General features: G+C 44.6%; 1 protein-coding gene across 3 annotated transcripts in view; it reads right to left on the bottom strand.

The window, feature by feature from the left end:
* The window catches only part of KIAA1549 (KIAA1549 ortholog), a 109,024-nt gene that overhangs the window by 59,986 nt on the left and 21,684 nt on the right, over positions 1 to 27,354 (bottom strand). For all 3 annotated transcript variants that reach the window (XM_039861040.1, XM_039861041.1, XM_039861042.1), the window contains exons 2-5: positions 5,340 to 8,006; positions 2,604 to 2,692; positions 1,372 to 1,549; positions 147 to 277 (exon numbers count right to left, since the gene is read on the bottom strand). In XM_039861040.1, coding sequence (XP_039716974.1) covers positions 147 to 277; positions 1,372 to 1,549; positions 2,604 to 2,692; positions 5,340 to 8,006 — 3,065 coding nt within the window. The remainder of the gene's footprint in view (positions 1 to 146; positions 278 to 1,371; positions 1,550 to 2,603; positions 2,693 to 5,339; positions 8,007 to 27,354) is intronic.

The following is a 27,354-nucleotide window of genomic DNA, read 5'->3' as shown; positions in this document are numbered from 1 at the left end:
GGAAAGAGATCAGCCCCAACCCACGTGAACTGACTCTCCTCCACTGGAGGGAATCGGGAAGAGTCAAGTGCCTCTTCAGCGGAACATGACAAAACTGGCTCCCTTGGAAAGCGAAAGCCTCTCGTTCTGCACTCGGCGCTTCTCACCTGCACCGTGAGGTTATACGTGGCCTGGTGGTGTTTTCTCACTTCAGAGAGAGCTGTCATCAGGCCTTTCTCGATGCGCTGGGTGAAGTTGCAGAAGCCAGTATCCACGCTCTGAGGCACAAACTGAAGGACTGAAAGACAACAATCGCAGTCCCATGAATTCGGCGTTTCTTTAGTATCGATGAAGGAAGAGAGGGAAAAAGAGGACCTAAATCGACTAACTCATCCACAGCCCAGGGTTAAATTAAGTTCTATGGTGTATTATGTATACGTATCTATCACGGAAATGTAGGAAACCACCTCCGAACCCAGTGAAGATATGCAATGGGGAGGCGGTGTCATCATTTGTGAACGGAAAAATATCTAAGATAACAATGTGAGCACAAGAAGCTGCAACTGACTGAAATATTTCAAATATATATGAATTCATTAGAGATGAATTAGTAAGTATTTATGGGTGAAAACACACGATATCTGGTATTGCTCTGAAACACTCTAGCTTCCTCAAAAAAAAAATATGCAGGGGATAGATAGAACGAAGTTGGGAAAATGTTGATCATTTTTGAAGCTTAGTAATGGACATAAATTAGCTTAATATGTTATTCTCTCTACTTTGCATATGTTTGAAGGTATCCATGAGGAAAAGTTAAATATAATATTAAGGAATTACTGTGACCTTTAGGGGATGTGATAGCACTGATAGATGTATATGTGTATATGCATATGTATATGCATACATGCATATGTGTATATGTATGCATATATATGTATATGTGTGTATGTATGCATATGGTGTGCATGTATAAGTGTGCATACCTTTATACGGCTGAATATGTATGAATATATATGTATACATGTAGATGTGTACGTGTATATATGTATATGTATGTTTAACAATCTATCTCTTAGAGACACAGGCTAAAATATTTTTGAATGAAAAGATATGATGCCATATCAAAATAAAATGAAAGGAATGATATAGATGGGGGTGTGTCTATAACAAGGCTGACTAGAAGTTAAACACTGTCGAAACCGTACCATAGGTACAAGAGGGTTCATTAAACTATTCCATGTACTTCTGTATATGTTGGAAATTTTCCATGAAGTTTTTTTGAAGATTTAAATAATGAATTTTAAAAAGAATCCTCCCCAAAGCTTTTAAAAACAAAAAAATAAAGTGAAATTCTATTTACAAGCCAAAACAGCTATGCTTGGGTTTTCTCACCTGTTTGAACTTGGAACCTGGACTCTGGCACAAGGAAGGAAGGTTTCACAGCCAAGATTAGAGGAGTTTGGTCACGTACGAGTTTACTGTTTATAAGTACATTTATGACTGATATTGCCGTGTAAACAAAAGGACCAGATGTTACCAGAAAAGTGAAGTCAGCGAATAGTTCGTAAACCTATGAAAATAAAAAAACATAAGACAATAATTATCAAATTATCGAATCAGAAAACCACAATTGAAATGTAGAAGAAGCTGTACTGAGATACATAATAAGGTAAAAAACAGCTAATTTTAAATGAAGGAGTAGAGCTTCACAGATACTCAAATTTTACTGTAGTAATTACTTTTATACATCTGCACAAAACTGCACAAAACTATAAGAGCAAGGAGAGCGAGAAAGAACAGCGAACAATACGAACTGAATAAGGAGTTATGGAAATTCAAGGTGTTTGCTTGTTTTCACCCACGTATAAACGAACAATTATTCTATTGAGTAATGCAATGCTGTCCGAAAGAAATGTGTGAGCCACATATGCAATTATAAAATTTCTAGTAGCCACATTACAAAGCATAAAAAAAAGAGGTGAAATTAATTTTAAAGACATTTTACTTCATCCAATATATCTGACATCATTTCAATAAGTATTCGATACAAAAAATTATCAGTGAGATATTTTACATTCCTTTTTTCACTAAGTCTCTAAAATCCAGTATGTATTTTGTGCTTAACAGCCCATCTCAGCTCAGACGAGCCCAATCCACATATGGCCTGTGGCTCTGGCCAGGATGGTGTGGGTCTACAGTGTGGCTTCTGAGCTCGTGGGGGTGGAGGGTGGGGGTAGAGAAGGCACCAGCACAGCGTCCGCCATAAAGCATTTGAAAATCTCGATCTCCCTCAATGTACAGAAACATGCATATGCCCACACTCTAAAATCTAATTGAAACTCTGTCGCAAGTCTTTTCATGCAAATTAGGAGAAGCAAAATTGTTAGGGTCCTCACTCCGAACTCTGGCCTTAGAGCCCCCTTTGTTCCAACTCTGCCAACAAAAACTTGTCTAGGGTCAGGAAGGGCTCCTCTGATGATGTGACATCTGAGTGGAGACTCAGAGGATGAGCAGGTGATCACCAGGGGAAGGGAGGGGAAAAGGGCAAGTGACGGTTCCACGACCATCATCCTGTGCCTTCCCCCCCGGGCACCCGTGTCACACTGCCTGCCGCAGGGACCTACCCTGAGCTCCACTGCCCGATTGAAATGAATCCTCAGCACCTCCTTGATGGACGTGATGATGTACTCCTGTACGGCTCTTCTGGCCAGCACTGCAAACGAAAGCCAGCACCAAATGCAGTTAGTGGCATCATGAATAACAAGGTCATCACACTTCCAGACCCCAAGGCAGAGCCTGTGCTGTGCCAAAGTGACTTAGCGGCTACAAAATCCGTTTTCCAAAATGAGAAAGAACAGAGCAACAGCAGTGGATCTTGAACTTACCAAATCACCATGCACAGCATCAGCTCAATGTGCTAATAAAACCCTCGACTCTGTGCCCCGCCAGGTAAGACCAAGAATCAGGGACTGTGGCCTCACCCCGTACTGGCTACGTGTGGTCAATGCCTTCCCAAGGGCCAGCCATGGGTCACTGGAGAGTGCTCTTACTTTCAGTGTAGAAAGCCATAAAAAGAATTCTTTCAGAGGACAAAGAATCACCCCAATCCTCTCTCTCTGACACAGAATTACGAAAAACAAAAACAAAACCCAAGGTCAAGTCTCAATGAAGATTCTAAATGAGGTGATGCTTCCTCGGGGTCAAAATTATCCCTGAGAGCAAAGATGGCGCTCATCTCCCCTTAAAAATACTGATTAACAGTATGGATATTTAGGCACGATTCCGTACATCTACAAAAACTGCTGACGTGTCATACATTTATAATGGGTGAATTCTACCCCGGAACGCTATGAAAAATACATGGATTCCTAATAAAGGACACCAAATTCATTAAATGTATGTCATATGTGTAAGTTAATCCATGCTACAAATATCTGATATTCTTAGAGACACTTCTAAAATAGTTTCTAATCTCTAGAAAAATCCTAGAAGGCACATTGTTACTATAAGTATCAGAAATGTCATGGGATCCCAGAGATAAAGATGCTTTCAACAGTTCTCCTAATAAGCCTCTTGTAACTCACCACTTTGTAACTAGTGTGTAACAATGTTGCAAGAAAGAAGTATCACCCATATGAGAACTCTTCTCTCTCTCTCCTGGACTACTGTAATCCTGCAGATGAAGGTGCACCACTCTGTCCCAACCTCATTTCCTCCTCCCATTACACAGTCTAATTGCCCGTCAAGCTGATTGTCCTTGGGCTGTCAAACCTCCCCATCTCCGTTAGCACCCTCCACCTGGAGGACACTTCCCTCCACCTTCAGTTGACAGCCTTTCACTCATCCTTTAACGTGACCTCCAATTCATATCCTTCCAAACCCGTCCCTTATCATCCCAAACTGTCACTCTTCAGGAACTCTGCTTCGACCATTCTCATCACAGCTACCAAGAAAAGAGGGCTCAGCATCCGCCCCACTAGACCCTAAGCCTGAGAGACGGAACCACGTCATTCATCTCTATATTCCTTAGGGCGTCTAAAAGCACCTCCCACACACACACGAAGTGCTCAATAATTACTTGTCACGTGAATTAACAAACGGTGTGTCATCTGAGGGAGGGGGGAGTTAGGAGAGCAAAGGCTTCGGCGGCCGACCCTCTCAGAGGTGGCAGCGCTGCACGGTGAGGAGAGGTCGCGTGGCCCACGTCACTCGGCACAGAGAACGAAGGTGAAGTACGTTCTCCTTCTCCCTCCCGTCCTCTCCTCCCTTGTCCACGCCATTCCACTCCTTCTCAACCTCTCCTGCCATCTTCTCACCCCTTCTTCATGTCTACCCTTCATCCCCATCAAAACCAGTAGAGCCAGGCTGCTCATCTACAGCGTGCTGTATGCATCGACAGGTCACGAGACTGCATGCACGCCCTGTCATTTCTCACGAAGAACAAGCTGGAGAGCCTGGTCAAGTGGGCCACAGTCGCTGGCCTTGTACAGACATGACAGCAAATGTACTCCAGTTTCAAGTGAGTAAAGCAGCTAGGCAGGGCCCAGGGGAGCTGCTGCTTGTTGGCTAGTCACTCAGGCCGCAGACCAGGGCGAAGGTCAAAGGTTATGACCGAACTCGGAGGACATGTAGTCACTCCGTGTTTCTTTGCTCAGGATCCCAGTGACATTTGTGGGAGTACATAAGAGCAAAGTGCCCCAGCCTTTCAAGAATAAGAGTAGTAAATTAGTAAGAAATTTGCAATGCTTGCCCTTACACTTTTTCCCAGGTAACTGTGTGAACTAAACATGAAGGTGTTTATTGTGACGTCTTCTAAGCATTCACTGGGTTATGCATCCCAAAATCCTAGCAAAAGCACCTATGTTTGTTTTTAATTTTTCATTTATTCTTATTGCTACGGACTAACTACTACATAATACTCTGTGGGTATTCCTTATGTGCCAGGCACTGGGTTCAGTATTTTATATGCATTCATGCACTTAAATCTTTATAATAACCCAATAAAGTAGGGGCCACTGCCATCCTTGTTTAATAGTAGAGGAAACGAAGTCTTAGAGAGGCTGAATAACTGTCTAGTGAACTAATAGTCGATGGCCAACGGAGAGAGGATTACCAACCCAGGACATCTCTGAGTCCAAAGCCAACATCCTTTGCCCATGATGCCATACATATTTCATAATGTACCTTAGAAAGATCACCCCTGGACTTTGGGTGGTAAACACACAACAGAATATACAGATGTCAAATTATAATGTACACCTGAAAATTATATAATTGTATTAACCAATGTTACCCTGATAAACAATTAAAAAAAAAAAAATCACCCCAACCAGCAGAGGTGACCTGAAGCAGGGCCTTACCAGTCGTGATCAAATAGGCATCAGGAACTGTGATATCACACACATACGGCAGCGTGGTGGTGTCCGGCGCTGGTGTATCAACCATCGCTTCAGGGGTGAAGGTGACCAAAGGAGGTAGGGACGGAGGGAGAAGCAGCGTGCTGCTCTCATGGGGCTTCTGACTTGAAGGCCTGCCGTTCGGGGTGGTGTCCACGGCTTCCTCAGGGGCAGCAGTGGTCTCAGGTGTGCTCAGTTCAGTGGAGGTGTTCAGGGGTAAGTCCGTGGGTGTGAAAGATGGGCTCACGATTATCGGCTCTGTAGGTATAGGTGAGGGGGTCGCTTCAGGAACAAATGAGGCAGCTGAGGACGGGGACGCAGTGGTGACCAATCCTGTGGCGGTAGGAATGACTTTGGAGAAAGAGGATACGAGAGACATGTGATCGTCCATACCGCTGACATCGTCGTCGGAAGGTGCTGGAGTCGAAAAGAGAGAGGACTCCGTTAAAGTGGGTGTTGTATGAAAAGCAGTCGAAGGTGATGTTGAGTGAGTCCCAGCAGTCGAAATGTCAAAGGGGAGCTCAGAACTGGAGGGCATCAGTGTGGTGACTGCGGATTCGTGAGACATGAGTGAAAACTCAAAATAGGAGGTAGTTTCAGTCAAAGCTGAGGTAAAATGAGCTTCAGAATCGTCTGTCAGTGAAACAGTTGATGCTTCAGAAGACTTGAGAGAATCAGAGGGGACGTTTGATAGCAGTGACATCTCGGAGTAACTAGGTAGAAAAGTGAATGTATTTAAAAGAAGGTCTGAACTTGGCCAGAGTTGAGAAAATTTGAGGTGTGGGGAATTAGGAACAGAAAGCGGAGGTGACTGCAAATTAATGGACTCGGACAATCTAAGTGTCTCAACCAAGGTAGAAAAAGCCTGAGAAATGACGGCCGACAGGTCACTTGACCCTGGAGACGGAGACACAAGGACTTCTGAAGATGAAGGCACCGAGCTGCTGAATTCCAGCGGTGGAGTTGAGAAAAAGCTGGATGCAAACTCCAAAATACTTTCGGTTTCATGCTGGGAAAAACTGGCAGGTTCTCGGTCAGGGAAAAGTGAAGACTCTCGTGAGGGATCCAAACTATATTTAGCGGACGTAAAAAGAGCTGGGTCTCTGTGAGCAAGCGACGGCGTGCTTTCCTCCGCTGTGACAGAGAAAGACGCATCCAGGAGAACACTGGCGATGGCTGAGGGAAACCCGGCTGTTACACCGGATGGTGTCACTTGAGTCTCGATGACGGAGGAGACAAAAGGGGCAGTATCCAGTAACACCGGTACAGAGACACGGCTGTGGAAAGGATGCACCTGTGTGGCCATGTCCGCCGCCGCTGAAATACCACCGCTCACTGATGAGACTTCCACAGACCGAGAAGAAAGCGGAACTATCGGTCTTGAGGGGAAGAGCGTATTAAATTCTTGAAGCTCCTCCTCGAATTCTGAGAAGTCTGCTCCTGTGCTGCTCGGTGGGGAGACGCTGCTTGCTTCCATGACGGTCATGGACAGGGCTTCGGCACCATCCCCCGACCCCACGTCCTTCTCCAGGAGGCTCGCCGACGGAACGTGCCGAGGAGACGCCACAGTGCAGGACGCGCACCCCAGGTGTGGTCGGAATGGGGGCGCTGGGCTCCGGACCTGAGCGTCGGCCACGTGACTTGGGACCACCCAATTGCCGGGCGGTCCCGACGCTTCAGAGGAGCTGCTGGGAAGGAAGGGGTTATATGAGACATCAGCCGATGGAAGAGAAAAGGGCTCGAATGCAAGAGAAGTTGAAAACAAAATGGAATTTGTGCTGCTGCTGCTGCTGCTTCTAAAGACAAGGGCCGTCTGCGACACGGCTGCCGCAGGGGGTGTTCCTGGAGAGACGGTTTCTTTCAGACTCTGACTCAGTGCAGTGGTCACATCAGGGTACCCGCCTGTACCTGTAGCCAGAACACCCTCTGGAGGCGTTGGGACCTCCCCCGACACGGGGAGGGGCTGAGGCACTGGAGACACTGAGCCGAAGAGGAGGGCTTCTACGCCTTCTGTTCCTGAAGCCACGATCTCTGGCAAAGTCCTGCTTGATAAGTGCCCGCGAGGGTCAGTGGGATAAAGCACCAAAGTCCCACTGGGAGTTGGAATTATGCCCTCGGAGGTGAGGAGAGCTGACCAGAAAGTACTGAAATGACTGGGGGACTCAGCACACGTGGTCGGTTGTCGCACTGTGTCTTGCCACGCTGATGCCACCTCTTCATCTTGGGAAGAAAGGCTGGGTAAGGGTGGGGTCAGTACGGAGTCTAATGTTTCTTTGGGCAGCCCTAGTGGGCTGACTGTGATACACTGTACCGGAGAAACCACACGGGAGGCGGCCCACTGAGTTTCTGGCAAAAAGTTATCCATTTCATCGTCATCTACGACCACCTCGTTGCTTGTCACGGACACGTAATTCGCCACAAAGATGCTGTGATCTGCTTTACTTTGGGTCAGTTTTCCTAGGTTAAAAAAGGCTGTATCAAAAGTCGTGGCGGGTGGAGGTGACGTGACATGGAGAGGACCGCTTTGCCAGGACCCTGGAGCAGTTCCTGTTAAGGCCACATGTGCAGTGCTGTGTCCCGAGCTCGCCTTCAGCACGAGCTCCACGGAGGATGAGGGGAGGCTGTGCTCATCTATAAAGCAAATCAGAGCTGGGTTAGCTGCAAGGCAATGAAAACCACGTCACTCACATCTTGTTTCAGACATACATTTACTCTTCTAACAAACATCTGCTTTCTGTGAATACACACAATTCATAGTTAGAAGCTAAGCAGGCAACTGGAAGCCAGAAATTGCCAGAATCCCTGTCATGGTAATATCTGCAACTATTCATAGACCTTTACTTTAGCTTGTGTGTGTGTGTGCACTGGCATTTCCCACCCCATCCCCCAACCCCCTTTCTAACGACACCACAGAATACTGGAACTGGAGAAGGGCTTAGGAGGTTGTCCGACCTGTTCTCTCTCATCACATGAGAAAGAGGGGTTCAGGGAAGGTCACTAAATCAATTATATAAGCCCCTGGACAGAGAAGCGGCTGGAATCTGAATATAACCCCCGTCTTGACTCCCAAGCCCATGTTCTTTCTCTTCCATAAGAACTGGCTTTTGAGAGAAATGAACGCAACAACTCCGACTGCATCCCTCGCTCCCCAGGTAAGAGAGTTCACTAGTTTCCTAGTCAAGGGACCTTCCACACTGAGGCTTCAGGCTACCTCCAGGCTCAGCTCTCATCATTCCCTGCTCCACTCTCAAACCTTCCCAACTACGCTCTGGCCGAATGAGCTACCTGTAGTTCTCCGAACCCAAATTCTCTGGCTCAATGATTTTGCACATTCTTGTCCCTCAGCCTGCAATGCCCTTCCCCGGCTCTCCACCAGGATGACATCCACGGGTCCTGCAGATGCAGCACAGATACCAGCTCCCTCCTCAATACTCTGAAGTTGGGTTAGGGCATCTCCCTAGGTGCTCCACTGGAATCAACCGTCTGCTCATGTGAGCTGCATGAAGACAGGAATGACCCGTTTCCCTTACATGATGCGCTCGATAAACATATGTTAAATCAATGAATGAATGGTGTCTGAGGACCAAGTTCTGATATGTGCCAAAAGCATCCTATCCGCCTCTCAAAGGTTCGTATTCCTTATCCTTGTGACAGTTGTCATTATCATTTAAGTAGTTTAGGTGTCTCCAACTGTAACTCAGATACACTGTGTAGAGGCAGAATGTGTGATGGCCCGGGCCTCTCATGAAGGTCCGGGGAACAGGGTACCATCCACTACGGTACAGGCTGGAGATGGAGCAACTATCATAACTCATAGCAACACCCTCAGCTCCTTGTCCAAGCTATCAGAACACAAGTGTGTGAAATGGTATAGGGATAATCTTGAATTCACTCTATTTTTAAAAAGTAAATTATTTCTATTCCATTCTTGGAAATATGGCAAACTAGAGATCTCAAAGCCTACCAACTTAATCATGCTTAATAAACGTTCAAAAACATCCTTTTATAAGATTGGATGAGCCCGCAAGACAACAGGGTACTTGTACTAAGTACAGGAGCAAAAGCAGGGCTAGGGAGGTTATCGAGTACTGAAGTCCCCGGATAACCTAGAGGGACACTGGACCAGGTAGTCTAATGCTTAGGCCACCGGGGAGTGAGGAACAAGTATTGGGTGTTGACAGGTAAAGAACTCAACTGAAGACCATCTACAAAAAGTGGAGACCCAGGAAGTATCACATCTCAGGGAAGGACTGAATTAGGAAGAAAAATATCTACCCCTCAGAAGTTGGCAAGAAAAAGTGTCTGTTTCCACTTTGATTTTGTGCAGATATTTTACAAAAAATTTCCCCAAGACTGGAATCTATACTACTTGTATGGTGCTGTGAACTAGCATTGTAATGTAAAGGAGACCCAATCTCCAGTGCCTGTCAGAGGCTAACACAAATCATCTCCAGATGCACATGCTCTCAAACCAGGCATCAATGTATCCCTATAGCTAGAGTTCCAACGAATATGAGTATAAAATTAAAAATTACAAAACATGTAAGGAAATAAGGTACGGTGAAAAAAAGTCGAAAGGAACCCCCCACCAAAAAAATAATAATAATAATAATCTACGCATATAGTATCAGCTCTGTAAAGACTTCAGAAATTAGAATTATGGAATACACTTTGAAGGGACGTTTAATTCATTTAAAAGAAGAGGAGACTGAAAACATGAGTAAGGAGAGAGAGACTATGAAAGTACCAGGAAGATTTGAAAGAGAATGAAAAGAACATCTAGAAATGAAAAATATAACAATTAACATTTTAAAACTCAATATACAGTATATAATAAACAGAGAGATTTAGTAAACTGGAGGATAAAACTAAAAATTACTAAGAATGGAGCACAGAGAAACAAAAGAATGAGAAATATAAATAAGGGACGTTAAGAAATATGGAAGACAGAATAAGACAGTCCAACAGACATTCGATCAAAGTGATAGAGGGAACTGAGTAGAGACAATATGCAAAGAGCACTAAGAACTGTCCAGAATTAATGAGAGATATGAATCCTTCTATTCAAGAAGACCAAGAAATCCCAAGCAGGTTGAATGTTTTAAAAACCCGTACCTACACACCTACTTACATACCACAGAACACCAAAGACAAAGAGAAATTATAAATGTGGTCAGAGAACAGGAATGGCAATTACACCCTCAGATAACTACTTCACAGAACTAGGAGCCAAGTGACAATGAAATAAAATCTGTAGTGCTGTAGTGCTGACAGAAAATATCTGACATCTTAGGTTTCAATAACCAGCAATATAAAAATATTTTCAGATAAGCAAAACGTAGTTATACCAACGGAAGACCCTCGGTAGAGAAGGCTCTTTAAACAGGAATATACAATAATTCCCAGCACCATCAACAGGTTCTGTGACTTTAAGCAAAGTGATGTTTAATGAAACCAGTTTTACTGTAGGCTAATTGATATAAACAAGAGTTAAGTTCCCACAGCATCTCATCAGTGATATAATAAAATGACACTGAACAAAACAATGTTATCTGAGGACCTGTTGCATACTTTAAGAGGATAATTATCCCAGAAGAGCTGAGAAGAAGGAATAGAGAATAAATAAATGATAAAAGTATGGCTAAATCGAAACAAGTTCTGATGGTATAAATGAGCAACAATAATACTATGTAACTTCTGAGGTTACAAAAGACATGATGTAGAATTAAAATAGCTCAGTACAATCACCCAGAAGCTGAAAGAGGCCATCCAGAGGTATTTGCAACTCACTAGCAGACGTGAAAATCAAGACTTATGACAAAATTCTGTAAATAGATTTTGTGTGTATATACTAAAATTTGTAAATGATTTTTAGTCGCATATTTCCATAGATAAAATATTTCTAGCTGGTTCCATTAACATCTGAAAGTCACAAATTTACATCAGATAAAAGCTGCTTAAAGAATCATATTCTTTGTGATGTAATATAACTTTTAAAAATGAATGAACAATAAAACAAAACCATTTCTTAAAGACTTTAAGTTGTTTCGCAGCCACATTACTCAGCGTTTGTTGTCTTCTATAGGACCTGGCTCTAGGATCTGTCTTTGTGCTTTCTATTTACCTGTCACATTCCAAACATGGGTAAGACAAAACTCGGAACTCATCACGACCAAGGTAAAGTAACAGCTGTTCTTTTCTATAGTAAAGGTTAAAAACTTAGACATTTAAGAAGTAATGAAATCAACATTCTGCCCAGATATGTAGAAGATAGATTGGAAAGTTTTCCTAACAATAAATCGTTTTATGTGGTTGTTTTGAAACTCTGCTATGATTTAATTTATTTTGAAATATAAGCTCTGAACAGAGAGCAAGATCCCTTTTAAAATGAATCAGAAACATATTTGTGAGTGCACAGGAAGGCTGCAAGAGATAAAATAACAAAGAAAAGCGACATTTTGTGGCTAATTTATGAACCCGAGAATCTGATGCAAATTAGAAGTCAACTAACTCTGCCTTCAAAGGACAGGGAACAGGGAAGGCAAACTGGTCAAAAGGATGAAAAATTCTCCCGATTAGTCAACAGAGGAGTGAAAAACTTCCTGTTAAGAAATGTGAGGGGTGCCAAGCTGTGATGCCTTTTTTCCTTTCTTTCAGCCAAGCCCAGGGGGAGAGAAACCAGTTCGGAAGAGACAGCTGCTGAAATGCCCTGGGGAATTACTTCTGGAGTTAATTCAGGAAGAGGTTAGAAAACCCAGGTGAGTTCCTCTCAGCAGAAAAGGCTTCAGGGACACTTAATTTCAAGCCCTGGAGATCAATTTCCAAGCTCTAAAGCGTCAGTTCATCAAAGGTTCTCTCTCTGATGACACGGTGAAAGGAACGAGACCAGGGCTCCCCAGACTTTAGTGGCACACAGATGACACGGGGAACCCCATTCAGACGCGGGCGCTGTCCAGCAGGCTTGCTCTCTGGCTCCCAGGTGGGGCCAGGTCCGCATGGCAAGTGTTGAGGCACTTTCTCCCACGTAGACCGCAAGACACATGCTTGTTGGGTGCCTCCCTTGAACCTGTCCTTGGCTAGGTCCTTGCCATGCTGTAAGTAACAGCAGGAAGTCCCCTCAAGCCATGCTGACTCACAGTGATTAAAAATTCACAAGGCAGATCCACAGAATGCACAACACCGAGAACCCTAAGGAGACCTCCAGACTTTGGGTGACAATGCTGTGTCAGTGTAGGTTCATGGATTGTAACAGATGTTGACGATGAAGGAGGCAAAGCCTGTGTGGGGGCAGAGGGCACGCAGGAAGTCTCTGTGCCTTCCCCTCGATTTTGTGAATCGACAACTGCTCTTTAAAAAATAGTCTTTAAAAAGCATATTAAAAAGCTTTTAAGGAACTTTTTAAAAATTCAAAAGGGAGATAGATGCCTAACTGCCTCTAAGAACTTGTTGGTCTAACACATGCAAGATAATTTGGTATTTTATTTAAGTTTGGTTTTTTTTTTTAAGTCATATTTTTCTATTTGGAAAATATGACTTATATAAATATAAATATACATGATATAAATATATTTATATATATATATATATATATATATATAATAGCCAGTCATGAAATCAAAGACTTCTCAGGCTGAATGGATCCTTTAAAACTGTGGCCAATCCCCTCACATTGCAAATGAGGTCCTAAGAGTTTAAGCTGACTTGCTTAAAATAGCAGCTGGGGCAGAGCCAGCCTAGAGAGGCAGGTTCACAAGTTCTCAGGGGTTGGATGCTCTTCACGCCACACTATGTGTAGTCAAATCAGTCCTTTTCCTTAAAACGGCTAAGTGAAGAGATTACATTGAGAAACACGTTACACTGGAGCTGAAAGCACATGCTGACTTCAGGGTTGAAACCGATGGAAAAGTATGCATTTTGAGCTATGAGGCTCCACCGTCCTCCTGCGGACAGCTCAGCAGCTGCAGGCATGGACACGGGGGGAAAAAATCCTCTGAGGGCTGGCCTGGGAACCCCAAGGGACGGCAGAGTCAAAAATCTCTGAAGAGCTTTAATCCAAACAGAACCATTATTTTTGCTTCTTTGCTAAATTGTGGAGTTTTCGAAACGTGACGAGTCACCTCAACTCTCTGTGGATAGTGAGTCTACTCCAAAACAAGAGCCCTTAGACTTTCTAAGAGTTAAAAAGCAAAAGGACAGTGGTCACATAATTAAGCCACTGCCCAACTTGACAAATCTTTAGCAACTTTTATTCTTCTGGTTCTCAAGTTGTCCTACGAGAGGATTTTAGTGCCATTATTAAAACCATCCTTGCCCGTTTCATTTTTCTCCCTGGCTTAGAAAACTGTTTCTTCCCTTTCTGTCTCCAACCCCAACTGTATACTAATAATACCTTCTACCAGGTTACTCTTCATTCCAACTGGTGCTGGTTTTATTACCAAATATCAAATAGATAAGAGGTACTATTTATAAAACTATAGTTATCAGGCATATCGATACTAATATAAAGAACATCTGAGTTCCCATCATGCAGTTTATGAAAAAAGAATGTTACCCTTACCTCTGGCATCCCAGAGGTATGTGTGTATTTATGTACCTGTTTGTATGTGTTGCATATGTGTGCGTATGTGTGTGCATATGTGCATGCGGGTGTGTTAATATATGCACGTCTGGACGAGAATAGAACTGCCAAGTCAGAGGGCATGTTCGCCTGCAACTTTACTAAATAATACCAAATAACCTTTCAAAGGAGAAGAACCCATTTACACTCCCACTCTCGACTGCTGCAAATCCTCGCCAATACTTAACACTCTAGAACGTTCCCATTTTTACTAAGCTGCCTGTTATACAACCCTGTGGCTTTAATTTGCATGTCCTCGATTGTAACAGACCGAGCACCTTTTCCTGTCTGCTGGCCACTCATGTGTCCTCGTTAGTGTCTTTTCAGTTCTACTAATCGTTTTTGCTATTGGATTGTCTGTCGCTTTCTGATTTAAAAGCATTCTTCATCTCTTCTTCAGGGCGCTTCGGAGGTGGTCGGCTGCTTCAGGACGAAGCCCAACACCTCGCTCCCAGCCACGCTGGCTGCCAGAGCTCGCCAAAGTGGATGATGAACGCAAACTCCGTACCTTTTATGAGAAGCGTACGGCCACAGAAGTTGCTGCTGACGTGCTCGGTGAAGAATGGAAGGGTCACGTGGTTCAAATCAGGGGTGGAGGTGACAAACAAGGTCTCCCCATGAAGCAGGGTGTCTTGACCCATGGCCGTGTCTGCCTGCTACTGAGTAAGGGGCGTTCTCATGATGGACGAAGGAGGACTCATCATAGATAAAGAAAGCACAGATCCGTTCGGGGTTGCATTGTGGGTGCTGATCTGAGTGTTTTCAACGTGGTCATTGTTTAAAAAAAAAAAAAGTGGGGGAGATAATCCTCGTGTCACTGACACAGCTGGGCCTGGTCGCCTGGGGCCCACAAGGGCTAACAGAACCTGCCCACTTTTCAGTTTCTCAAAAGATGATGATGCCCGCTAACCTGTTGTGAGACAGCTCCTAAACGAAGAAGGGGAGAAAGCTGGGACCACAGCACCCAAGATTGTCATCTCACATGTCCAGCAAAACGGACGTTGGTGTGTCGCTCCGCAGAAATGGAGCACCGAGAAAAAAAGACGCCACGGCACAGGCCAAACTTTCGGCCAAGAGAATGAAGGGGGCCGAAGAAAAACGCCAGAAGCAGATCGCCAAGAGATGAAGGCCGGCCTGAGAGCTTCGATCTCTGCATCTAGTCAAAAATGAGATTTTCTAAGAGTAACAGATACATAAGATCAGATATCCAAAAAGGCATTCCTGATATCTTACAATCCTATGTCAGTTATAACTTCTCTCAGTTTGTGGCTTATTGTTTGGTTCTCTTTATGTGGTCTTTTGATGAACAGAAGTTTTCAATTTTAATATGGTCGGATTTGTCAATCTTTCTGTTATTGTTTGAGATTCATGTGTCTTAAGATAGAAAGTTTAAGAAACCCTACACTAAAAGGCATAATGATATTTTGCCTTTTGTCTTCTAAAATTTTTAAGGTTTTGCCTTTCTCATTTAAAGGCAGACGTGCCTGGAGGAATAACATGTGTGCACGTATGTATGTGCATATGTGGTGAGTGCGTGTATGCACATACGTGCACGAGGTGTGGATGTGGACGAGAGTGTCCTAGACCAATGTCACTCAAAATATAGTTGCACTTCTCATTACTGGTGTGCAATGAGACGAGGTGCTTGAGCCAGCATGTAACTCAATGCCCTCCTCCTTCAAAGTACATTGTGCTACAAAAATGCGTCAGCTGAACCAGGCGGCACGCTCCACGAGGGGCTGGTTCACGCTCTGGTCTCAGTTCCTTATCGTGTCTTGGGTGGAAAACAAGTCTACAGCTCACTGTGCAGGACTGTCTGGGCAGAAGGTGTGGGATTTGGGTGAGGGCCCCAGTGGGGTGGGTTTGGTGGGAGCGGCACTGGAAATGCAGCCCACTGAAAAACCCAGAGAAGACCAGTACGTCTGGGACGGAAAGATATAGAGCTACAAGACGGAGATGGAGGGAGGGGATCAGAACACACACGGCTTGGAAGCCACGATGCTCAGAATGAATAAAACCATAAATGCGGTGGGAAGCCATCGGAGACAATGAGACGCATCAAAACGACATGATCAGCATGAAGGCTCTAAAAAATCCCCCTGTTGCAGGGCGAGGATCAGCTGAAACGCGGGCAAGTGGACATGCGGAGAGATCGGGATGCGGTCACAGGCTGAAGCCTGAGATGACAGTGGCTTAAAGTGGTTTTTTGTTTTTGTTGTTGTTGTTGTTGTTGTTTTAGAACTGTGTTATTATGTGGCCTATAGACCATCAGCATCACCTTGGAGTTTTCAGAATGCAGTATCTTGGGCCCGTCAAGACTCTATTGTGTCAGAAACTGTCTTTATCAAGATCTCCAGGAGATTCGTGTGTCTGTTAAAGTTTGAGAAGCACTAGCCTGAGATTTTTTTTTTTTTTTTTAAGAGAAATCCACATGGAGATATCAAGTTTGCAAGCAGATATCTGAGCCTGGAGATAAACCTGCAAAAGAAAGAGGAGGAGGTCTGAGAAGCCAGGGAAAACCAGGAATGTGAGAGGACAAGAAAACAAGAAAGGTGTTTAGGACTCAGGCAGGGGTCACCTGTGTGGAATGACCCTGAGAGGTCAAGAAAAGGAAGCGGGAGAAATAGCTCCTAGATGTGACCACAGGTTTCTTTGGCCTTGTGGTGGCAAAAGCCAGGTTGCCAAGAATCGAAGAGTGACAGCTGGCCTGTGATCTTCGGCTGGGAGGAGAGACTGACAGGGTGAGGGCGGACCGGTCAGCTGTACAGATTTGCTGGTGGGAAGGGAATTCTGGCCGGGTGGGGATGGGACAGAGTGTACCGGGACAGTGGAGGATGGATGACATACACAAGAAGGGACAGGGGAAGAAGGTTGCCTACCAACATGAAACCAGATGACCAGGCTCTACCACGGGAGTCGGTCTGAAACCAGAAAGCGGGTTTCACACACCTCCTGTGAGGAAGGACTCCGGCTACGTCGGCATGAAGGGGATTCAGGGGGAGCACACGGGGGGTCCACAGACCGGACAGGGCAGCTCAGGTTCGAAACACAGTCAAGAGCCGAGTGAGACTGGGCAGCGGAGAGGCCCTTTGGGCGGTCACCGCTGGGAGTGTCCGCCAAGGGCACAGCTGCCAATGGACCCTCCATTCCTCGCCTCCTGATGGCACTCCCTCAAAATTCAAAGTCCGGCTGGGCGTGTCCCCCTGGCCACGCCTAGGTCACATGTCACATTGCCTGGTCAGCCCTGCAGCCCTCTGATCCATACACAAGGAAAGATTCCGGGACAAGGAAAGGGTCGTCCCCCTTAATTACAAATGGCTGCTACATCAGAAGTGGGAGGGAGGGTTAGTTTTAGCTAATAAAAAGCACAGCTCCTCAGCACTGGTAGAATAAATCCCAGAGAGGGAGTGACGACAGGGCCAAAAGCTCCAGAACATTCCACCAAGAACAGATTGGGTCCTATTCTATCACAAATCTGCTCAGTTCCCCTGGAGAAATCCCTTATAATTAGTCACACCTTCCATTTCCTCCTCTAGAGATGGGGACACAGATAACAATTAGTGTCTTCACTGAAACATGAAGAGAACTAATAAGGAATTTCGGAAAACAACTTGCAATCAAACATTGCTGAAATAATGGTACCACGAAGCTTTCTAAAAAGTCGCACATTATAGTTAAAACATCAGTATAGGCTTCATGTTGGAATCAAGGGGTTCCCTGTTTCTTTATATGATTTCCCCATTTGAGGAGATAAGGACATTAAAATGTCAGTTTAATTCAAAACGTGGAACACAGTATTTATCGGAAGACGTTCTATTTCACTTTGTTTTATTCTTTCCTAAATAAAATGCAATCCTTTTACCAACCTGGAAAACAAGCCTGTCAGCACTTTAACCAAAACACACTAAATCCTCAATTCACTAAGAACAAAGGAGGAAAAATTCTCCGTCAGCCATCTGTTTCTAAAATAATTTAATTCAAAACAAGGAAAAGGACACCATCGGCTTCAAGATAATCTCCTGTCTCCGATGACTCTCAGAGCTGGAAGGGCACACGACGTCCCGTGACTAAGCGTGAGGTGGCACCTTCCCCCTCAAACTCAGACACCAGCGGTTTCTATGCGAAAGCCCAGCACGAAGTGACCAGGAGACATCGCTGCCTCGCTGGGCGGATCTAACTCCAACAACATAAAGAGCTTGGATCCTTACTTCGGCTCTCACTTAAGCTTTTCCTTTATATCGAGGGAGCACAGGGCTTAAGAGAGAGCAGGGGATGGCATTTGAGCTGGAGGAGCGGCAGAGACAAAGGCTCCACGTCTGGACCATGTGGGATGTGTTTGTGGAACAAACGGTAGTGGCTCCAATTGATTCCAGAGAGAGAATACTAGAAAAGTTGGCCGAGCGTGAGGATGTCGGGAGACGATGGGGAGCCACTGGATATTTTGAGCAAAGTGGCTTTTTTATCAGTTACGCTGCGGGAGGATCGACCTGGTAGAGTGGAGAGAAACACAAAACGGTGACCTACCTTACTCCGAGGGACGCAGTGGACGGGGCAAGGAGTTAGGAGAGAATGATCAGGCAGGAATGGAAAAGTAGTTACGAGAGAGATCGCTCAAAGGGGAAACACATGGTAAAACTTAGCAGCCGATGGGATGGATCGGGCGGGAGAGCAGAAGTCCAGATTCAACTGCCCGCCCTAGACAACCCCAATTAAATACCTGACCAGCCCTTATAAAAAAAAAACCCTGAGGCTCCCCCATACCCCAGTTAATGACTCATACTCAGTCAGGTTCTTTCAGTTAACTCTCAAACCCCCTCATCCCCATCACCACTAAAGTGTGGGCCTTTATCACTGCTGGCTCAGAACTCTGCCTGGCACGGCCTCCATGGGGAGATGGGCTTTGCAGGGTGCTGGTTCACAGGAGGCAGACATTCTCTGAGCCTCTGGACACCACCCCTGCTTTCTTGCTTGCTCTGAGTTTCCTTCGAGAACCAAGAGAACCCAGAGCATCCATCAACATTCCTTCAAATGACAAAGAAGAGATCGTTCGATACGTGACTCCTGAGTGGTTATCCTACACCCCGATGGCCCAGCCAGAGCCGAGCACCTCCAAAACGACAACTCTCCACTTGTGCACAGTGTCACTAGAGCTGTGTGACACCACTTCCCACGCACTTCGACCCCTGGGGCTGTAGGACCAAGGGCAGCTGTGCTGGAAAATGCTGCAATCATCCCTCCCTGTCCTGCACTGATCAGAAGTGTGCTTCCGGTCACGAAAATCAATGCGGGCTGTGGTCTCTCCCCACTGGCCGTGACCCACCCTGGACCCTGCACTGCCGCTAGCCCCTCCAACCCATCTGGAGTTTCCTAACCTGCAGATCTGATTGATCCATTTATGTCCATCTGAAGATTATCTAAAAGAAGAGGGTTAGCACTCCAGTCTTAAGATCCTCCAATGGTTCAGCCTTCAGAAATCCAAAGTCCTCAGCTGTGACACAAGAGCCCTCATTTCACAGTCACTGCCTGTCCTGCTGGTGTCACCTCCCCCACAACCAGCCTGTGCTCCCGCCATTCCATGCTCTCTTGCTTTCGAGAAGGCTAATTCCTCTCCTGGGAATACCTTCCTTCTTTCTCACCCTCAGACTTCCCCTTTCTATCCTCCCAAAAACCTTGTGTTTTTCTCATAAAACCTAAATTGTAATTTCTGGCTTGCTCATATGCCTCCCTAGGAGACTATGTATGAGCTGCTTGAAGGAAAAGACTATCTTTCATCAGTCTGTCGCCCGTGTCGAGCTCAGAGCCTAACATGTTCGTTTGTTCATTCGATCATTCTTTCATGAATCCAACAAATACCTACTCGTCATGTAAGCTAAGCGCAGGGTATGAGGTGCCAATCAAGACAGAAAGGTCCCCTGTTCAGAGATCTTACAGTGGAGGAGACAGACAATAATTATAAACTGAGAAGATCATTAAGAAAATGAGCAAGGTGCTGCCAGAGAATGGTGGACAGAGACAGTCAGGAAAGGTGACTCTGAGACGGTAACAATCAGAGCCAAGATCTGAAGGAGGAGGAGCCAGGAGAAAATGAGTGGGATCCAGTCCAGGCAGAGCGGATCGCATGTGCAAAGCACGGTACAGAGTATTTACTGGAAGATGCCTGCAGCAGGAAAGAGTTTGACAGATGTGAAATTAGCTGGTGTACATGGTGCAGAGCCAGCAAGGGGAGCCTGCCTCAGGAAGGCTGGCGTGGAAGGCAGGGGGCCAACTCCAGGTGGGTAGAAATGTGATTCTAGTGCTCAGGAGAGCAATTTGGGCCTAGGATACAGATTTGGTGATTATCTGCAGGGGAAAAAAAAAAATGATAATTGAAGTCAGATGAGCCCATCAAGGAAGAGAGAGAGGAAAAAGTTCGACTTCCATACCCTGGAGAGCTGCCTTCATTTAAGGGGTGGCAGGAGAACCCAGCATTCTGCAGCAGTCACAGGGGGTCCCCCCGTAGCAATCACACCAAACAAGGTGCTGTTTACATATTCTTCTTCGATAACTCAATTCAGTCAAGCACACAAATTATTCTCATCTTTACTTAATTTATTTCCATTCACTGACAATTCTTCCCAAACCCCCTCTTCTGCCTGCTTATTGGTATGAAAAGCTTACTGATTAGCAATTACCCACAGCGTTAACTCTCTAAGTATCTATAATTATGACTTCTCTTGGTTTATTTGAGGCCTCCCTGGAACTCTGGGAGAAGTAACATGAAGTTAATATAAACACTAATTTGCCAAGAAACTCACCAGACCAAACGTATCAATAACCAAAAGGTGAATTTCCAAAACTGAGGTCCCAACAGCATGAAGAGTTATGTTTGTTTTTGCTATTTAATGTGGTTAAATGCCACCCATAAACCAATTTCGGCATTTTCAACCTTTTACTATACTTTCAAACATACACAAAAGTCGAATGATTAGAACCCGTCATCCAGCTTCGACATCCATTTTCTGCCATGCTCACTTCAATCCTCCAAAACTTTTTTCTTAACTAAAGTAAAGCAAATCCCGGACACCATTCATTCCACTAATAAGTATTTCAGTACCTCCGATAAGGCCTTTTAAAAATCATAACCACAATTATTAACAGAGCCAACAAAATGAAAAACTATCATCTAATTATTCATTCCATACTTAGTTTTCCCTGATGGCTTCAAAATATTTTTGTACAACTGTTGTTTTTAAATCAGGAGCACACATTTTTGGTTGATGTGTCTCCTACGTCTCTTTTACTGTTTCCCCCACCCCCTTTTCTCTCTTTTTTAAGCTCTATTTACTGGTTAAAGGTCACTTGTCCCCATACACAGACCATATTCTTTATTTGGTTGACTATAGTCTCATGTCATTTTACATGTTCTTCTAACCCCCACATCTTCTATAAACTGGTCACTAGATTGAGAGGCTTCATTAAATTCAGGATTGACATTTCTGGTAAGAATACTTTCTCGGTGGTCCTCTGTCGCATCACCTTGTGAGGTGCCTAATCCCTGGCTGTCTCACTTTAGTGACACTAAAATTTATCAGGGGCTTTAGGTGGTGACAGCCTGCTCTATCCATTCTAAGACGCATCAACTCCTCACCTAATGATTAAGCAGTCAAGATGATCCTTGCTTACATCCATTACTTCATTAGGGAGGTTGGGTTTTTTAAGCCTGTGTTGAAGATATTCCTAACACTCAGAGATATAATTATAGAAAGAATAATAATTATTTGGTATCTGAAACAATAACATATGTGTGTGTTTGAGAACATTTCTTAAGTCACCTGATTAAGAATTCAATACAAAGATGCTGTTTTCTGCACTGTTCTTTAGAAAGATTACAGATAAATTACTGACTCTATGTACTGGATCAAAGCCCTGTATCTACTTCTGTCTCTCACTCTCTTTTTCTCTCTGATGTTCAAAGTTCCAAAAAGAGGGAAATCTTGGAAATTATGAAGGAAGGGAGGAGGAAATAGAAGTGTCAGAATATTTCCAAAGCGGTACATTTATTTTAGCCCTCTTCCAAAGGAGAGATTAATGAAGTACTAAAATAACCTTAAAATGTGATGAAACAATTTCAATTTCCACTTCTTCCCAAACCCCTTAATGATAGTTTCTAGAAAACGGCAAAACAGAATCTTTTCCTTCTCTATCCTACACTCAGAGAAGTGTTAGTCAACACTGTAATCCCTGTGTGGACAGAAGCAAGAAGCCTCCCCATCTCCAAAAGTAAAGACTAGTTATTACTCTTCGCAGAGTTCTTTAGTGACTCTGAGAAAGCCTATGTTAACGGTCAAGCCTCCCAGGCCCCCTCCTTTCTCTCCGGGTTAGGGAACCTGCAGCTCACTGAACACCAGCCTGGTATAGGTAGTGGGGAGGAATGGGGGCCCCGCCCTAGGATCTGACCTCCAGGGATGATGTTGAGGGAGCCTGAGTTCCCCCAAGGAAATCAGGAAAGGTGAAACAGGTTGCAATGAATGCCACTGAGCTGTACACTTAAAAATTATTAAAATGATAAATTTTGTTATGCATAATATTACCGCAGTTAAAAAACAAAACAAAACAAACAAAAAACGATGCAATGGTCAACTGAGAGGCTTACAGGCCCGTGTGCCAGGCACTCGATTATCCTTCTCACTTGACTGGTGAAGAAACTGAGGCTCCGAAAGACAAGGTACGAAACTTGCTCAAGGCCCACAGTCAGTGGTGAGGTCAGGATTTGAACCCGGTCTGCCCACCACCAAAACCCCTTGCTCTCCACACCACTGCACTGCCTCTCTGGGGAGGTGGACCTGGAAGCGCACCCCGGAGTTCTCAAGGGGCCTGTCTAGATTACCGTCCTTAAACAGCTGTGTACAAAAATCTTCATAATTACACAGCAAGTGAGAATTCTACATATTAAAAACAGCCTTCCAATTTGAAATCTATGCTCATTGCATCTCAACACAGACCTATCAACTTGGGATATTTAAAAGAATGATACAGTACAAATAACATCTTGGACACTAACTCCATAGGGGCACGAGGCTAGCTCCTGAGGTCAGCTCTGCCTCAGGACCACACATAGGTGCTGCCACGAGAGGACCCTGGACCTGGTTAAGGATGCTTAGGCCTAAAGAGGGGATCCGTGAGACGGTTGGGAACTTTTTCAATGATGGCCTTTCCTAGGCACTGTGCTGCTAACTCATTCACTCCCGTACCTGCAAAGGTAAGTTGAAGGTTGGACCTGAAGCAGGAAAACTCAAGCAAGGAATACGAAGGACCTGCTACGCCCAGCAACCTAGCAAGGGCTCCCTGGGGCCTTGCAGAACAGATGGGCAACAAGTTGCTGTCTGTCCTCAATCACTTAGGAAGCTAAGGCAGCTTAGCTTGCCAGAGCCACGAGAAAGAAGCAGGGATATGAAGACAAATCTCCTCCTTTGTGATGACGATGGTGACAATGGCACCAAAGTGCTTGCTCTGGATGTTGTATGTGTCTCATTCAGTTCTCACAAAGCCCTATGAGGAAGGTACAGTCAGCGCTGTTATCACAAAGCCCTACAGGGAAGGTACTGGTACTTTGCAGCCACCAGAAAGGCAGGCACCAGAGCTGCAGTGTCCAGGGCCTGGCAAGAGTCAGGACTAGGACCCTGGTCTGTCTGTCTCCAGCACCTGCAGTCTCAGTCACAACATACAAAACTACGACCTTGAACTAATAAGCAAACAACACCCATCTGAATAAATTTTAACTTAAAACAATATAACTGCCAAGCACCACATGAAAACATGCTCAATGTCATTAATTATTATGGAAATGCAAAGCAAAACCATGATGAGATACCAATTCGTACCCACTAGGATGGCTGTAATAAAACAAAAAAATAAATTGAAAAAAAGCAAATGTTGGGGAGGACATGGAGTAACTGGAACCCACACACGCTGCTGGGGAGAACAGTTTTGTGGCTCCTCAACAAGTTAAACATAGAATTACCGGATGAGCCAGTCATTCGACACCCAGGTATATATATGCCCGAAAGAACTGGAAACAGGTGTTCAAACAAGAGCTTGTACAGGAATGTTTATCGCAGCACTTGAGACCACAGTCAACAGGTGGAAACAACCCAAATGTCCATCAAGTGATGACTGCATAAACAAAATGCGGTGCATCCACGCAATGCGATGCTACTCAGCCATAAAAAATGAGGTGCTGATGCATGATTCGACACAGATGAACCCTGAAAACATAATGCTAAGTGAAAGCGGCCAGGCATACACACAAAAGCACATATTGTATGATTCCACTTATGTGAAATATCCAGAACCAGCACACCCAGAGAGACCGACAGCAGAGTCATGGTTGCTGGGGAGGGGGAGGGGACGATGGAACCAGACAGCAAAGATAGTCACACCACATCGTAAACGCACTCGATACCACTGAACCGCATGCTTTAACATGGTTAAAATAGTAACTGATAGTTATGTGTATTTCACTACAATTTTTTTTAAAGATAATCAATTTGAAGGCTCAAATACAAAAGCTCCTAGGTACAAATTAAACGCCCTTATCTCGATTTAACTGTGGTAAGCTCTGATTATCCTGAAGCTGTCTTTCCTTTCTACCAGTGTGGTGTTTCTCAGAGTGGTCCCGCTATGAAAATCACCTGAAGATCTTTTAGAAAGACGCATTTCTAGGCCTCTCCCCAGACTCACCAAGGGGATGGGACCCAGGAATGCTGCACACCGACTCAGCCCCAGCGCCTCAGCACTAAGACTCCCACCCCGGTCCTTCCAGCCAGTTCCTCGAGCTTCTCAAAAGAAAGGTGTTAATCACCTCCTTACTACAGGCTGACAGCTGCTGTCTGGGTACCACCTCTGAGCTGTTAGCATCTGCTGTGTTTAGCTCTCAGCTGCATTTTCCAAGCCAAGCTGCTAACTATTTACAGTTCTGTGCCACTTCTGGTTCGCAGAGGTGGCTACCCTGCTTTTGAGACTGGTGAGACTTTTTGGCTTTCTATGTTTGTATTTCCTCTATCAGCTTTATGCATGTAAAGCACAGTTCATATTTAAAGCATGAACTTGCACGTGCCATGTTGACCAAAGATTATGATTTCTAACCATCCCCACTTTGAATTGCTAGATTGCTAACATGATTTCTTCTACAAATATTAAAATCATCCTTGAAGACAGGCCAATTTTTAAATAAGATTATAAAAGGCTTAATATGAGTGGCAATTTTAAAATATATCCACCCTCTAGGTCAACAGCAAGCTTGACAAAGAACATGTTTAAGCTGGATCCACCATCTCTGAGCTTACTAACCCCTTTCTCTCTCCCCCATATCCCTCTCCCATCTCGTCCTTTCGCAGCCCCTCCCCCATCCCTGTGTGCTTATCTGCCTGTCATCATCTCCCCTTCCTCAGCCAGTTTCAAGTAATATGAAACCAAATAATATATAACATTCATTGTTACATTTACTGAGTGAGGGTTTTTATTCTCTGCTTTCAGACCCTGGTTATAATTTGTTCTTAAAAATTTTTTTTTTCTGCTTGTATGTAAGCCTTCGTTGATTTCTCTAGAGGAATCAATAGCCTCTAAGAGAAGAAGACTCTTGATTACTGACACTATTTAAATAAGGAACACAGGGCATCTTCAGTGAGAATTTTAAACCACTCTACTGTCATAATACAATTACTCCTTCTTTTGCTTGGTGATAGGGACAGGAAGAAGAGTCTCTCACAGACCAAAGATACTCTAAAACAGAACTTGAACTTAAAAAAAAAAAAAAAAGAATTAAGGCCTTACAGTAGTCTTATAGGAAGGCCTCTAAAGGTCCCCTGTTCTCTGGAATCCCTGACCCCACTCACGGGCTGTAATGTCCCCTGTTCTGACAATGACAACACCAAATGCCTCTGCAGGTGGTACTGCCCACCTGAGAACCACTGACTTGTACTGTATCTTTAGGGATGGGCGGTTCCTGGGGAGAGTGGCTAGAAAGGACAGGTAACGAGCCCCAGTCACGCCTGGCAGCCCCACTGCCAACTGCTATAGAAAAAACACTTGGATATTATTTATCAACATGTTCGCACTAAGTGGGAGGGAATAAAAGTAAACTCTCTCCTTTCCACACCCATCTCACTGTCTCTAAGTCCACCCATATAGAATCACTGTTCATCCAGTTGAATTTCTTGTATAATTTATGGCCCCTGTGTTGACCAATTTCCCCAAGAAGAAACAGTAAATAAGCTACTGTGGAAAACAATAAAAACCAAATTTAGTATCATCAATGATCGTTAATATTTATTGCCTGCCTGCTATAAGCTAAGGTCCATCCTAAACACCATCCATGCATTATGTCACTTAATTTCCCTGATGACCCATTTTGCAAATGAGGAAACTGAGGCCAGGAAGGTTCAGAAACCTGCAAAGGCCATTTGCTGGTAAGACATGGAAGTAGAATTTGCACATGAGTGTGCCAGCCGCCAGCCCTATGCACCTGAGCCCACCGGTCAGACAGCCCAGGTAGGGGTCTCCAGACTGACTGGGTCACACACTCCATTAATAAGTTTTGAACTAGGTGAAAGTATGACCTATCCAATAAAAGTCAGATTAAGAAACATTTTTTAAATAACAAAATACAATACCATGCCTGCTGATTCTGGCTGGAAGCTTGTGAGCCATGATTTAGACAATATATTTACTGGAAAATAATTAAGCTGTTTGGTACTGATTCGAACTTACAATGCTTCTTGAAACCCTCACTTTAGCAACCTCAGGATGCTCTGAAACACAAATGCCTGCAGAAGCCAGAGAGAGAAGAGGCCCAGAAGTGAACCTCGTAAAATAAAAGGCACGTGATCAAGAAAAGGGGGCTGCAGAGATTAACCCCGCAGCGTGGGAGAGTGGGTATTCAGTCACTCCAAGAGAAGACTGAAATCCACATTTTGATGTGACATCTCCTGATTTTTTAATGTTGGCGATTCTTTCGCTGTTTAAAAACAAATAAATAAATCTGCAGGCCAATGAAACCACTTCTTCGGGCTCAAGCTTGTAAGCTGAGTACCAGGAAATGTTTGCCTCAAGAGTTCTCCTAAGAGTTCCTCAAGTTACCTAACCATCTCGTGTGTTCCCTGCGATGAATGCAGAGGCCCAGGGGCGCCAAGGACCTGGGACAGATCCCAGACCTGCCTATGACACACCAGGCTCCCAGAGACCCATGGGTGTGTCACGCCCAGCGAGCAAACGCATCTGAGCCAGTCTCCAGCAGGAATGGGGGCAGCGTGTGCAAGTTCACAAGCGCAATGAACAGATCTGAAGTCAAAAGACTGTGCCAAGCCACAATCCTAATTAATGCCA

The sequence above is a fragment of the Pteropus medius genome, unplaced genomic scaffold (genome assembly GCF_902729225.1).
Source record: "Pteropus medius unplaced genomic scaffold, Ma_sr-lr_union100, whole genome shotgun sequence".
Lineage (NCBI taxonomy): Eukaryota > Metazoa > Chordata > Mammalia > Chiroptera > Pteropodidae > Pteropus > Pteropus medius.
The sequence above is the reverse complement of the archived record's forward strand: the minus strand, read 5'-3'. Positions and strand labels throughout refer to the sequence as shown.